Source organism: Platalea leucorodia (assembly GCF_965183815.1).
Source record: "Platalea leucorodia genome assembly, chromosome: 3".
Classification (NCBI taxonomy): Eukaryota; Metazoa; Chordata; class Aves; order Pelecaniformes; family Threskiornithidae; genus Platalea; species Platalea leucorodia.
The window spans coordinates 87332036-87346333 of record NC_138825.1 but is presented as its reverse complement, the minus strand read 5'-3'; the positions used below and the strand labels follow the sequence as shown (position 1 = coordinate 87346333).

Here is a 14298-nt window from a genome sequence, read left to right as displayed (position 1 = left end):
CTTAAGAATAAGTTGGCAAATGTCATTTTAGACGATGATATTGCATAGGTTGTAAATTCATCTCTTCCAAGCATTCCTTAGAGAAAGGAAAAGATTTTGTTTTGTTTTCATTTGAAACATGTTTGTCATTCCCTAGAAATACTCTTTTTCACATTCTCACCACTTCAGGCTTCATAGCACAGTGACAGCTTATGATGGACATGATGGAAGGGAGTTTGCCTCAGAGAACGTAGTGCCCGTGGTCCATTCCCGTTCATACAGCTACAGTTGAAGTCCATGCCGCTTCTTTCCACTGCTGGTTTTACCTGCTGCAAGATTTAACGCTGTACCTGCTTTAAGATTAATGCAAATAAAGCTATTATCCTTGTACTCAAACCAATACGCTCAGTATGGGTATGGAACTGTCCTTGTCCAGATGGACTTTTAGGGAGTTACTCAGAGAGATTAAGGTCCTTGAGAAAGGGAAGGAGGTATGAAGATGACTCTGTACTTGCCTCAAATGAATTTCCTAGATCTCTGAGGCTCACGCTATGTTCCAGTAGTTTGAGGTTTTCAGGTTTGGCTGACAATCTTTATGCACGGAAAGGGTGCAGGCTGTTACTGGAAAATGTTAAAGCTTCTTCAGAAAAGTCACTTTGTGAATTCCCATATTTACCTCTGCTCTACAGAAACAGCTTTTCAAAAATCCCTTTGGGGAGAAAAATCTCCACATATCCTTCCACGTACTGGGAGTTAGATCTGCTAAAATGAGTTTAGTATTGTATTTTTTACTATAATTGGATGTTTTGTCAGAGACCGGCTACGTGACACATTCTAAGCTTTCTAAACGTCAGTGAAAGACTTTTATCAGTTTCAGTGGATTGTGACTCGGGCCCAACTTACACATTCTCTAACACAGAGAATTAGAAAAACGTGCCAGCAAACGTTGGTACACAACAGCAGAGAGTCATGAATAGAACTAAAGTGATTTATTAAATGTGAATTATTGAACGGTGACACAGAGATAGAGAGTCTCAAATGAGCATAAACAGTACAGACACAATCCTGGTTATGCACAAGGGTATGCTGGTTTAAAATAGGAAGCCTGTTTCGATTTTTTTGTACCTTAGATGCAAAGTTTGATTCCCACAGAGGGAACAGGTAGAATGAAAAGACAAGGCATTTTGTCCTGAAACACAACCCACTTAATTATTTTCTATTCTTCTCTACACTGCAGTTTGTACCAGCTTCAAAACGGGTAGAGCTGTTGCTAGGTAATCTTTTTTACCCACTCAATAGCTGAAGTTTCAGCCACACAGGAAAGAGTTTTTATATATCTAACTGCATAAAATCAAAATCTAAGGCATTGTTTAATGACTGCTTCCAGTACAACCCTGCTTCTAGCTATGGGCCCCTTTCCTGGGAGCAACCCAACGACCAGCACAAGCAACGCACTTTTGTAGGCAGTAGGTCAACACGATTTGAGTGGGAGCAGCTGCAAGCCCTCCCTGAGCACTTTCCTTATCTCAGCCGTGAGCATCAGGCTCGCACACCCTTTCTTCTCCGTGCTGGTTCCTCCCTTGCGCCGAGCAACTGTCTGCAGCCTCATGCAGCGCAGCGGCCGAGGGAATGGATACAGCTGAAAAGCAAACCAGCCTCCCCCTCCCTCTTTGCTGGGCAGGGCTGGGGCAGGAGAGGAGCTGCCCGGGCTGCCTTAACACGCGCCTGGCTTTGCTGCCAAATATCAAAACGTAGTCTCGGTTTCTCTGAGATTTGTGATCTACCAAGGAGCTGAAGGAAATTTGGGTCAGCTTAACCTGTGAAGGTGGACTAATAAAAGTACACAACTGACGTTATTAATCCAGATTGTGAAACAAACATTTCACTCACACTTTAATAGAAAAAAAAGGTATGGGAATTTTATTGCTGTACCTGTCCAATGTGGAAAAGACCAAGACCAAGTTGAACTCAGGACAGCGCTTGGATAACCATAGTCAGCAAACTGTGGTTACATCCGCTGTTGTTCCTGATCTAGCTATGTTCTTTCCCATCTGTTACTGACACCCACTGTCACCATGAAGAAGTTTTTTTACCTTTGGGTGGCAAAACCACACGTACAAAAATTGGCAATTGCTTTCTCTTTTTTATGGGGTGTGGGCTACAAAGGATGGTTCAATTACATTCATCATCTGTTTAATGTTAAATACTATTTTCTTCTACATGAACCATGGCATCCAAAACCATGATAAATAAATGTGTATCTGGTTTCAACAGTATTAATCACCTCAGAGATGAAGTAATTTCTGCCACTGAAGGAGATAGCGGCTGCAGCGAGTACTGGCCAGCCCTGCAGACCCACCCTGGCAGATCTGCGGCAACAGAGGCGATCTAACACCCGACCTGTTTATCCTTTCTTCTTACTTCTGGAGAAGCAGCCTGGAGCCAGGCTCGCGGCTGTCCCTGTGGGATCCCCTCCTGCCCCAGGGGCATGCCACTTCTGCAGCGACTCACAAAAACGCTCTTCTGCAGTGAGAATTCACTTTCAGCGACGCCTGGTACCGAGTAGGTTTCCAAAATACAAATATTTCAGCCTACTAGCACACTGGCTGTGCCAGCATGATGTACACACGAAGTATATTTGTTGATTTACATTATTGGAGGTGGTTTAAAACAGCACTGCTACCTAGAAAAACTATCTACTAACCAAGGACTGCTGGGAATGGAAAAAAGAGCTCAGTTGTGGCATTCCCCAAGGGAAACAGTAAGAAATTAAAAGGAATCAGAAGAAAAAATCCTAATAAATAAAACGGTGTAATAGAGAAACCTTTTGATATGACTCACCTGTGTTTGCATCATCCAGCTGCCTTTTTACAGACGTAATACACAATGTTAAAGCTACGCTATCTAGCAGGCAGCGGGGACAAGTCACGCCACTGAAGGTACATTCTGTAACGAGAAGTTGATTGCCTATGTTCAACCCAGGAAACTGTTCTTTTTAAAGTAGTATACAAAAGGCTATCAGCAAAATATTTAAATCAAAGTCTCAATTCCAGATTTGTAGAGAAACAAATGAAGTTTTGTCCCAGTCTTTGTTTTTTTCTGTTAGCGACACCTAAGTATTTCTGAGACAAAGAATTCACCCCTATCTCAAAGCAAAGTTCATAAATAATCAAGGACAAAGACTATGTGCATTTGATTTCACAACCATAAATGCTGATGAATCAATGCTGCAACCAAAAGCTTCTACAGCGCTACGTAAATTCTAGCAGTCATCAACAAGTTACACAATTTTTCTGGTTTATATTAACACATAAGGGAAACATGTTCCATGACTCCTACTTTACTGAATGTCCAAATCAGTTACCTCACTTACTTAACGGTTCAGTTAAAGCGTAAGAAACAGACCCCGGCATTTGGGTGGACTGAAGTCTTTGAAATCATTGCTGACAGGTATTTTAATAAAAAGATCGTACATACTTATTAAGAACTGCCTAGCTGACCATTATTAAACCTTGAATTTTAACAACTTTTAAGCTTGACTTTTTACAGTTACTCAACTCAGTACAGCCCAACATTAATTTCTGTTTTAAAACAGACATTTTAACACTTACGTAGAATTAGTCCTTTGGATATGACTTGCATTTGTCCATTGACTGTGCATCACTCACAGTAAGGGAAGCATAATCTTGTTAAAAAGGAATTTATTTGCCATAGTAAAGTATGTACATGTGAATCTTGGTGAACAAATGGGAGGAACTGGTTTGGTATATCCTGTACTCCTAATATTCAAGCCCATCCTTCTTTACCGCTGTTCCTTTCCAAGGTTTGTTTATAACCCATCCTATTAGGTTTTCTAAGTGCCACATAAATATATACAGCTCTTCATAAAGTCAGCAAGAGCCCCGTGTGCGTACATGCCAAAAGGAAGGTAGGGAGACCAGAACTCCATTTAGCAGTAGCCTTACTCCAGTATTTACTTAATCCTTCTATGATTAAAGGGAAAACCAACATAGTTTGCTTTGGGGACTTGCATGTATTTTATAAATATTACATCACCTCACCATGTCACATGGTATTTGGTATTCTATAACCCCGTCCTCAAGAGCCTATGTAAGCAGCAGCTTATTGATTTTCCCATCTCTTACCAGATACATCACAGCACACACAGTTATACTATTATTATTTTGCAAGTAGTTTGTTCAGTTTTATTTGCATTTGTTGGCATATTATTAAAATAGATGAGAACCAAATAATAAGACCTAGTTCTCTTCTGTTACAGATGTTTATTTTTTCAGTAATGCCTTCTGTTTAGTATAAGTAGAAATCTATTATCTGTGTCGTTTCTGACTTGCCTGCTCCCAAGGGTTGATTTAAAAACAAAGACAAGTGGTGGTGGGTATTCTGGATACAAGGAGCATTGCAGAAGACAGCAGCAAGGAAGTCATAGCAAAAGAAAGCATAAGGTAATTTACTGAGACATTTTAAAGGATAAAGGAATGGGTGACATCAAAAAAGAGTAGGTCAGGTAGGCAGCAGAAGCTAGCCTCGGCCGGGACATGCAGACGACCATTTGGAATTTGAGGCAGAACAGGAATGAAAAACAACGCGGGCAGCTGACACAGGACATAACTGAGCTAAATAAGAAGGCTGGTGCCTTGGCAGTACGATAACACCACTGATGTAGTAAGTCATGCAACTGAGGACAGAAGATAAGTGGGATCAAATAATAACGCCGACAACCGATGAGGTCCAGAGCAAGGTTTTGCCAGTGGAAATGCGGTACAGCTGCGGAAAATGGTGAGCGGGGGGACGACGCCACTGTTATCACTTTCCAGTTGCTCTCAGCAGACGAAAGAAAGCTGATGACATCGGAGCAGGAGAGATGAAAGGCTTGTAGTTGCACATCTCTTTAAGGAGGGAAACAAAACCAAACTAGATCCGTATCATCAACTATAAATGGCATGCAGGAAGAGTTCTGGAAAATGGAAAATCCCCGTGTTGCTCAGCGGTGAGAAACTCCCCCCTCCTTCCAGCTGAGGACACGTCACTGGAAAGTCCCAGCCTGGAAAAAAAAAATCCACCGAGTAAACAAATTGCGTAGGCAGTGAAAAGAGAAAGAGGAACAAAGTCAAATGATACTTTGACTTTAAAGGAGTTTATTTTCAGGTTAGCATTTCCTTGAATGGCAACAGTTCAAGTTCAGGCAAAAAAATCTCATTAGAGTGAAAATGGCTGGTAAACGTCACTGCTGATATTAGGTCATAGAAAGCAAGCTCATTTATTAGAAAGCTAAGATTTCAGCTTGGGCCTTTTTGGATTTTCCACTACTGAGTGTAGTCAAACGATCCCACTGACAAACCGGATACCCAGGATTATTACATCGCTGTAAAATTAGAAATGATTGTCTGGCAAGTCTGTGGAATTTTCTTCCCCTTCATTTACATGTACTTCCAGACAAGGAAGCTGTCCTTAACAAAGCACTTCCTAACAACTCACTAGGCATGGCTCTTTCTCTTACAAGCAAGGTCAATGCTGGGAATTTTTCCAGCGCTGTTCATGAAGAAAACAAGGAAAAACCATGGTTGGTCACACTGAGACAAGAAATACAGTGTTGGACAAAATTCTAGGATTCTTCCCACTCTAAGTAGCATTCATGAAAATAAAAATATTGACATAAATTATTACTCCTCTCTGAAATACATCAACTTTCAACAGAGGTACTTCACAGTAATTAATCACAGCAACATTAACTCAAATTCTGGAACCAATTACAGGGACAGCGCTTTCTCACTGTAATCTAGGAAAATAATCAGGATAGTTTGAACTCCGCTTTTCTGCTCTCCCAGTTAATGAACGTTGCTGCATCCTGACCAATGTACACAGCAGTCCAACCCTGCTAGCAAACAACAGATGCCAGTTTTGCAAGTGTGGTGTAGATTGCCCCATCTCCAACCCTGTCAATATTATGATTAAAATGTAGTATTTTATCTTCTTTAAACTCAGGTTCTCTTAAGCCTCATCACGATTCAACACTACTGCGAGAGCCATCTCAAGCACGTTATCCTTGACAGCCAATAACTGTTATTATTTATGAAACTGCCAACCTATTCACATCCTCTCAGATTTGGGAAGAGGATCAATTAGCAGTCTTTTGGGGAGGGGACGGTTATATTTTCTTATTTTGGTTTGTTTTTTTGCATTGCTTCTAATGCGTATAAATAGTAGAAAAGAACCAGAACTGCAGGGAGGTTTGAAATTTTGATTCTTTGTCATTTTTCCCATTACTTGATAAGGGCAGAACGCTACTGTTGTTGTAACAGGGCAGGAAGATCTTGACTTCCAAGGTGGAAGCTCAGGCCCCAAGTCCATTGATCACGTCTCTACTTCTGGAGCTTTGAAGAGCAGAGAATAATGACGAGAAAAGCTTTCCCCGGGCACCAAGCCAGAGCACCAAATGTGAAACCCAGCCGAGTTTCAGTTCCTGCATCTGATGCAATAACTGCGTTAAGCTTTCTAAAAGAGAAATGTCATGAATCTCTCTCTCTTCCATGTGTGGCAGGAAGATCCAGGACATGTTTCCTGAAGGGGGGCAGGGTGAGGACAGAAGTAGAGACAATATTCACAAAAAATGTACTAATTGGACCCTTTATGATTTTTATAGGAATGTCCTTTTCTCAAAGCAATTTCCTAGCAATAAAAGCAGGTTGTGACAGCAACATGAACACGATCTGCTGATCCTTTAAAGATTCTTTTTCAGGTGTACAGCCAAGTGTTCATCAGGACGAGGTAGTGTGGCATCTGACAGCAAGAACTTATGTTGGATGACACCTATTGCAAGAGGTCTCTATCTTAAAGACTTCTCAGTTTCAGCTAACACAGTTTGCTACAAGAACTGATCCACTAACTCCTCTGGAAAGCTGCTGCTAATTTTGAAGCTTTTAAGGTTTTTGTCTTCTGGTAGTACAACCATGGTATTTGAAACCATTTCAAAATAGCTGCATCTTTAATGCCAAGAGGTATGCTCTTGAATTCAACTCACATGCTGTTCCTCATGCCGGTAACTCAGTCAAGACCTTACTCATGGGAGTAAGTACCACCATAAATCTGGACATCCCAACCAAAAGACTTATGTATTTTAGTGTCTGGCTGGCAGCAAGACACACAAAAAGTGAATATATTTACTTATTGAATACCTGATGCAATTAAGTAACACTGAAAAAAAGCCTTAGAGGTGAAATGTCACTGATCCTCATTCCTGCTTTGGGTGACCGGTAGATTTTTTCAGCTGTAATAAGGCTTTGTCTGGTAAAGCTCCTTTAAATAGCACGGATATGAAATCAGTTCAGAGTCAGGGAATATAAAACCTCACGAAGAAGGGAAGGAAGAAAAAGCCCTGAATGAAGCAGAACCAACCACATCTTCATCAGGAAAAGGATTTCCATAGTCAGTTCTGACACTTGTCCTGAAGAAAAAAAAAACAAAAACAAAAAACAAACAAAATTATCAAACTAACCTAATTCCTAACAGAGTAACCTAATTCTTAACAGAGTCATTGGCGGTTATCAGAGCAGGGAAGTCATTCCTGGCACACAGAGCGCTCTGTATCTGGCTTTGCTTAGTGCTCTGCACGTCGTTTTATTTTGTTAGTTTTTTTCTTTGCCCTTGCCCGTCTTGTTATAATGAAAGTTCACTTGGCAGCTGATGAGGAAAGGAAAACAAGACCAATTGTAAAGCTGAGTGACTAAGCAAGAAAATATATGCAAACCCATTTGAAGGTCTTGGAAAATCCAAACATGGTTTCACTCCGCTCCCTGACTGGTTAAGCAAAAAAAGGCTAAAAGAACCTGAAAGCTTTCACGCTCAACATCCAAAAGTTGGAAAGTGCCAGAATTAACACAGAATATGCACAAGAAAGCCTGGACTGGGATCAAAAAGGCAGTACAAAGGTCTCTGGCTGCAGAAGGACCAGGTTCACCGGTGGCTACCGAGCTGCAGGTAGCTCACAAGCGGTTCACAGGGGACACCAAGGGCAGGGCTGGTGCCAACACAGGCGCTGGCAAGCGTCACCGTTCCTGCAGCAGTGGAGGCCGGTATGGACGGGCCGGGCTGGAGACCATAGCAGATATGCGATAACGTATCGCTGTCGACTGTGGTGGCACAGACCAGCCCTGCGTCGTTTTGGCCATGGCTGCCCCAGGGCCGGCAAACGTACAAGGCAGGCACCTGGGAACAGGAGCCACTTCACCAAGCTCAGTGAAGTCTGCCCTTCAAACAAGCTGAAGCTTTCAGACAGATATTAAAAAACAAACCCAGCCAGTGTAATTACCGCTTCCTTCGTGCTTGTAATTCACTAGTCATCCCTTTTTCATCACATGAACGACATCGCTGTCAGAAATTACTGCCTGAGGACCTAGACTGAAACCGGCTCTGCGATCACATTAATGGGTCTCTGTGCAGATGCAGGAGCAGAGTTTAAATTAGCTTTCAAATTATTTTACCAAATAATAAAAGCAATAATTAAGAAGTGAAACACTTCAACAACAACTAATCACAAACAATTAAAAACATAAAAGTAATCATTTCATTCTACAGACTTGACAATTTTAGCAGGGAATTAGCATTGAACATAGGTGACTGCAAATGAAACGCTATCGAAAACCAACAGCGTACTGAAACGCGTATGCTTTAAAGGTTTCACCTTAGCCTGTATGAATAAAGCATAGCTGTACGTATGTGACTATACAAATAAGCTTGCAGGTCTTCCCTGTACATTTCAACAACGCTCACAAGTTAAGCAAGATCAAACTTTGGTTTTCACTCTTGACGTATACAAAACATACTTAGCAGAACTACTGCATCTCCATGATAGACAAGTTCAAACTTTCCCAAGAATAACACCCCGAAACTATTAAGAGTACAGCTCTTGCTGTGGTGTCACGAAATCTTTAGTGTCTTCCAGGCTCATGGGCAGGAGCGGTTCAGTTCACCTTTTTTTCTCCTCTCACCTCTCAGAGCTCTGGCCCCTTTCTGGAGCCGCAGCAATTCCCCAGAAGACAGTAGTACCACGAGAGCTGTGACAGCAAAGAGCGCGACCTTGGCACAGCCCGTTTCCAGCCTTCTCCCATTGCTAGCGCTGGAAGGCCACACGTGAAATACATCCCTGTGCTGAGGGAAAGACATAGCCATGTTGAAAAGCCCAAAATAGGCCAGAGACTGGTATTATGCAAACCAGGGTGGCATAAAACTGAATTATTTTGTTACAATTCAGTATCGCCTACATGCAGAAGCACAGTATATCACAGCATCCTCCCCTCACTCGGTGTTTTTAATGAGATTATGGTGGGGTAGCAGCTGCACCCGTCATAAACCTATCTGCTCTTCAACCGAAAGTTACAGGACTTGCGTAGTATTTCTGGCTACCTTTGCTCCAAGGTTTTTAGGAGCCGCGGGACACCGAAAGCACCATCACACATACATAAGATCACAGTGATCATTTCTCTGCTGAAATCTTGGTACAAGGACATTTGTGACCTAAATGGATTGCTAAGATCATCATCTAAGAGGCTAGTTGCATAGGAACCATAGCGAGCAGAGAATTCGGCTACTCTCAGGCCTCAGAGGAAATACTTACTGATACAGCAAAATCACTTCTGCATACAGTGATGCATATACAAAAGCTTCAAGTTATACAAATAAATTCTCCCAAGGTACCCATTTTATGTCAGTCACACACCCATGTGATGCCATCACATATACATGTTCCTCATCTAATTAAATAATTTATTTTCCCAATTGAAAAACAAAAAAAACCAAAATCACAGGATCATTTCACAGTGATGCCACTTAAACTTCTACACTGTGAAAACTGTAGAGAATAGAGGCAAAGCGTATTATATCTGAAGGCTTTTATTTAGAACTTTGCATATAGATTTGTTCTTATCTGAATCTCAATTATATTCCAGGGCTTTTATAATTTTCTCAGAAAGCAAGTGTCTTTGCTATATATAATTTCCTCTTAACAACTGTGTCCTACAAGAGACAGCAGTGTTCTGCGTGTTTATTTGCTGTAACGGCAGAAGTGAGAATTACTCATCAGGCACCAAGTCAACTACAAATAAGCACGTATGCCTGTAAGCATCAAGCAAGTATTCGCAACAATTTCAGATTTGGTTAAAAAAAAGACGTTAACAGCTGCTTTTAATTAAGATGGGTTAGTTTTTCCTAGCCCTCAATAAATAGAAAGCATAAGGCATGTGGAATCCAAATTCTTTAATGGAGCTGCAGCTAAAAAGCACCGTCTGCCATTTACCCCGCGATTTCAACCGGGACCTTTTCCTTCATCGGCTGCAAAAAGTTTCACTTCCCCCAGACGAGCACCAGCCAGCCGGCCGCAGGCGCCGGCCGGGCAGGCAGGGGGGCGCCGCGGGCCAGCCGGCCGTACGGGCGGGGGGCCGAGGACGCCGTGCGCGGGCCCGGCGGCGGGGCTACCGCAGGGGGAGAGCAGCAGCCCGAGGCCCGGGCCCGTCGGAGCGGCCAAGCCCCCCTCCAGCGCCGGGAGGCGGCCGCGCTCCTCGCTCGGCCTCCCGGCGGGGCGACCGCCGGCGGGGCGGCGCTACTTGCAGAGCCCCTCCAGCCGCTCCAGGGTGCCCTTCATGTCGCGGATGCGCTTGGCCAGGGCGGGCACCGGCTGCATGGCGCGGTCCAGCTCCTCGCAGCGAGCCACCAGCGCGTACATGGCGCGGATGCTGAGGTCGGCCGCCTCGCCCAGGCTCTCCACCCCGTCGCGGTAGGTCTGGATGCAGCCGACGCTGAGGGCCGTCAGGGCCTGCAGGCCGCAGTGCACGTTGCGCAGCAGCTCGTCCACCTGCGCCGCCACCTGCCCGGCCAGGGCCACCACGTCCTGCAGCGCCCCGGGGTCGATGGCGGGGATGGAGCCGCCGCCCCCCGCCGCCGCCGCCGGCTGCTCGCCCCGCGGGGCGCCGCTCAGCCGGATCCGCCGCTCCAGGTTGTTGGCCACGAACTGGGTGAGGCGCCCCTCGCGCAGCACCGTCCCCTCCAGTTCCAGGGCGCTCGCCAGCGTCGCCCGCCGCCCCTCCGGCAGCGGCAGCTGCTGCTGCTGCTGCTGCTGCTGCCGCCCCGCCGCCGCCCCGCCGCCGGCGGCCAGGCTCAGCGCCTCCAGGCTCCGCTCGTCCCGCCTCCGCCCCGCCGCCTCACGGCCGGGTCCCTCCTCCGCCGCGGCCGGGAGCCCGGCGGCCGCCGCGGGCCGCAGCGCCGGCACCTCCATGGCGGGCGGGCGACGCGTGCCTCCCTGACGGCGCGCCCCCGCCCACCAGGGGGGGCGCCGCCGCCTGTTTACGTCCCCCTCGATTGGCTGCCGGGCGCGCGGGGGCGTGGCCGTGGCTGTTTGTGCGCCGTCCGATTGGCTGGCGGCTCTCGCAAAGGGAGAGGGGCCCGGCCCGGCCCTCCGCTTCGCACTGCGGGCCCGGGACTTGGAGACTGGGGCGTGCCCGCTGTTTGTGTCCGCCCGGATTGGGCGGCCTGCGGAAGCGGGCGTGGCCTCAAGTGTTTGTGTCGCTTCTGATTGGCCGAGGCGGGGCCGGAGGGGCCGCCGTTTCGCCGGGATTGGCGGCGCGGGGCGGAGAGGCGTGCCTCTCTCGCCATCCTCGCACGGCGATTGGCGCGGGGGCGGAAGGGGGCGTGCCCCGCTCGGGTAACAACACCGGGGCGCTGGTGGCTGCTCCCTTCACTCCCCCGCCATGTTCTCCTAGCAGCGGATCCGATTGCGCCACCATCTCAGCCCACAAAGCCCGGGCAGACACTCCCCAGCGACCCGACCCGCTCATCCCCGCCTGGGCTCGACCCTCTTCCCGGTACAGCTCTGGGTACCCACGTCCCACCATGGTCACCACCACGGCGCCGCCGCCCTTCCTGGCCCGGATCTCGGCGGGCACCGAAGACCCCAGGCGGCTGCCCTCCGCTCTTCTCCAGCGCCTCAGGCGAGGGGACAGCAACTGTGAGAACCAGCCCAGCTGCTGCCTGGCGGGCCCGGGGGGCAGCGCCCGGCCCGCACTGAAGAGAGTCCGGCGGAGGAAGGGAAAGATCCGGCCCTGCCCCGCGGGGCTCCTGCCCAGCCGCTACCAACAGTACCAACAGCATCGCGCCGGCCTGGGGAGAAGGACCCCGCTGGGAACGCACGGCCCGGGCGAACTTCGCGCTCACCCTCCGCCAACAGTCTCGGCCGCCTCCGGCATGGTGACGGCCCCCGCCGAGGAGCCCCCCGCGCCCGCCCCCTCGAGACCCGCGCCCAGCAAACCCCTCAGGAAGGAGGTAAAGACGGGGCTCCGCTACTTCTGTTTACTTCTCTCCTCCCTCCACCCCCCCCCCCCCCCCCCCCGCCTTCTCCCGCACCCCGGGCGGCCGCTTGCCTCCCCGCCGGAGGGGGCAGCGAGCGGCCCGCCCCCTCCCTCGCCCCCTGCCTGCCTGTGGACGGCGGGGGGGAGAGTTTCCGTTACGCCCGTTCGGACGGGGCGGGGGGGGGGGAGGGAGAGCGAGAGAGCGAAATCGTGGGCGGCGATTGGCTGCTGGGCTCCACCAATCGGCGGGCGCCGCTGCGCCCAGCAACAAGCCGGATTTAGCCTGCTGGCCGCGCGCCAGCGGCCCCTGCGCGCGCAGGCGGGACGTGCGGCGGCCGCAGCGCCCCATGGCGGCGGCCGCGGCGGCGGCGGCGGGCCCCCGCCGGCGGAGGGGGCTCGGCTGCCCGCCCCGCGGCTGGTGGGCGGCGGCGGGCGCCTGCGTGCGGAGGGAGGAGCTGTAGAAGACGGGGGTAGCTCGGAAGAGGGCGGCTCGTTACCCGCCGGGCCGTTTGCCCTCCCCTCCCCTGCGTCTCCGGTGCGGTGCTTGGGGAGCCCGGCGCAGGGGCGTCGCGGGACAGCGGCTGGCGGATGCCCCGGTGGCCGCACTGCGGCCGTGCGCTGCCGGAGGCACCCCTCGAGGAGAGGGGTCGTGTGTTGACGCGAGTTCTTTGTCTCTGCAGTTCTTAAAGAACAAGATGGGAAAGACTGAGAAAGCTGCCATCCCCTACAGCCAGCCCGTTCACAGTTTACATCTGTGTGAACAACCAAAGATTAACAGACAGAAGAGTAAATGTAACGTGCCGCTGACAAAGATCACCTCGGCAAAAAAGATAGAGAACTTCTGGCAAGATTCTGTATCGCCAGAAATAATTCAGAAGCAGGAGAAAAAGCCACTTAAAAACACAGAGAACTTCAGAAACGCCAAGTCCAAGAAACCTATCACCCTAACAGAAGTGAGCCAAAAAGAAAATTACGCTGGGGCAAAATTTAGTGACCCACCATCTCCTAGTGTCCTTCCAAAGCCTCCCAGCCACTGGGTGGGGGGCACAGCTGAACCGTCTGACCAAAACAGGGAGTTGATGGCAGTCCATTTGAAAACTCTCCTAAAAGTTCAAGCGTAGTTTCCGAGATCTCTTTTGAGTAATTGGCAAAGAAAACTCCATCCAGGAAACTTAAACATGCCTTGTTGCAACAAAAATTGCAAAAGACTGTCAAGTCTTATAATCACATTAAAAAAAAAAATCCTTGTATTATATTTTTTATGGTTGTGTAAATAGTGTACATCATGTATTATGTGTATATTCTTGTTCATACTTTGAGAGGTACATTTTAGTTTTGTTATGAAAGGATGTATTTTGCACTGCCTGAACGGTAGATGTCTTGTATATAAAATATGGACAATTTTAACTGTGTGCTTGACACATGAAGACTTGACTTGCTTTGCACAAGGTAATGAAAATTTTGGAAGGAGAGTACAGCTTTCTGATTTTAAGGTTCCAGATCAAATGTGAATGTTCTATTCATGCACTACTGACAATAGTTTTACATTCTGTGTCCCAATCCAGTACAAACATGGAATTTTCATACAAGTGTGAAGTTACACTCTCTGCTCTGGAAACAGTATCTGGAATTCTTGGTCATCTGTTTGTTTTTAAAATTAACTGGAATTTGACTAAAATTCCAACCCATCAATTTGAGCACTGCTGATTTCTTTAAAAGAAAAAAAAAAAAAAAAAGAAAAAAAAAAAAAAAAAGCAGAGCTTTCTGCCAAAAGTCCAATTGGTTACTAAAAAATTAAATAAAACAATTTGGCCTCCCCTTAAGCATGTCTCTGTTTTTCTTTTGTGTGTGTGTGTCTGCTAATTCAAGTATGTGAACTTGTGTTACTTGATTGCCTTCAGATTGCATCAGGAGGAATATTTTGGCCTTCTCAGCCTTTAACTATCCAAATAACTAAGAGATTTGA

At 47.6% G+C, this 14298-nt stretch overlaps 2 protein-coding genes across 2 annotated transcripts; one reads left to right on the top strand and one right to left on the bottom strand.

Annotated features, from left to right (window-relative positions):
- Positions 1–10233: 10233 nt before the first annotated feature.
- Positions 10234–11882, bottom strand: LOC309588534 (uncharacterized protein). The gene is given in 4 exon segments (XM_082307986.1): positions 10234–11324; positions 11326–11414; positions 11417–11701; positions 11703–11882. Coding segments are annotated over 4 exon segments (1284 nt in total). The 5' UTR covers positions 11880–11882; the 3' UTR covers positions 10234–10591.
- Positions 11878–14155, top strand: PNRC1 (proline rich nuclear receptor coactivator 1; the record flags this gene model as incomplete). The annotated part of the gene is made up of 2 exons (XM_082307987.1): positions 11878–12306; positions 13013–14155. The coding sequence occupies 2 exons, from the start codon at positions 11878–11880 to the stop codon at positions 13451–13453; spliced, it is 870 nt and encodes a 289-aa protein (XP_082164113.1). The 3' UTR covers positions 13454–14155.
- Between the last annotated feature and the right edge of the window lie 143 nt (positions 14156–14298).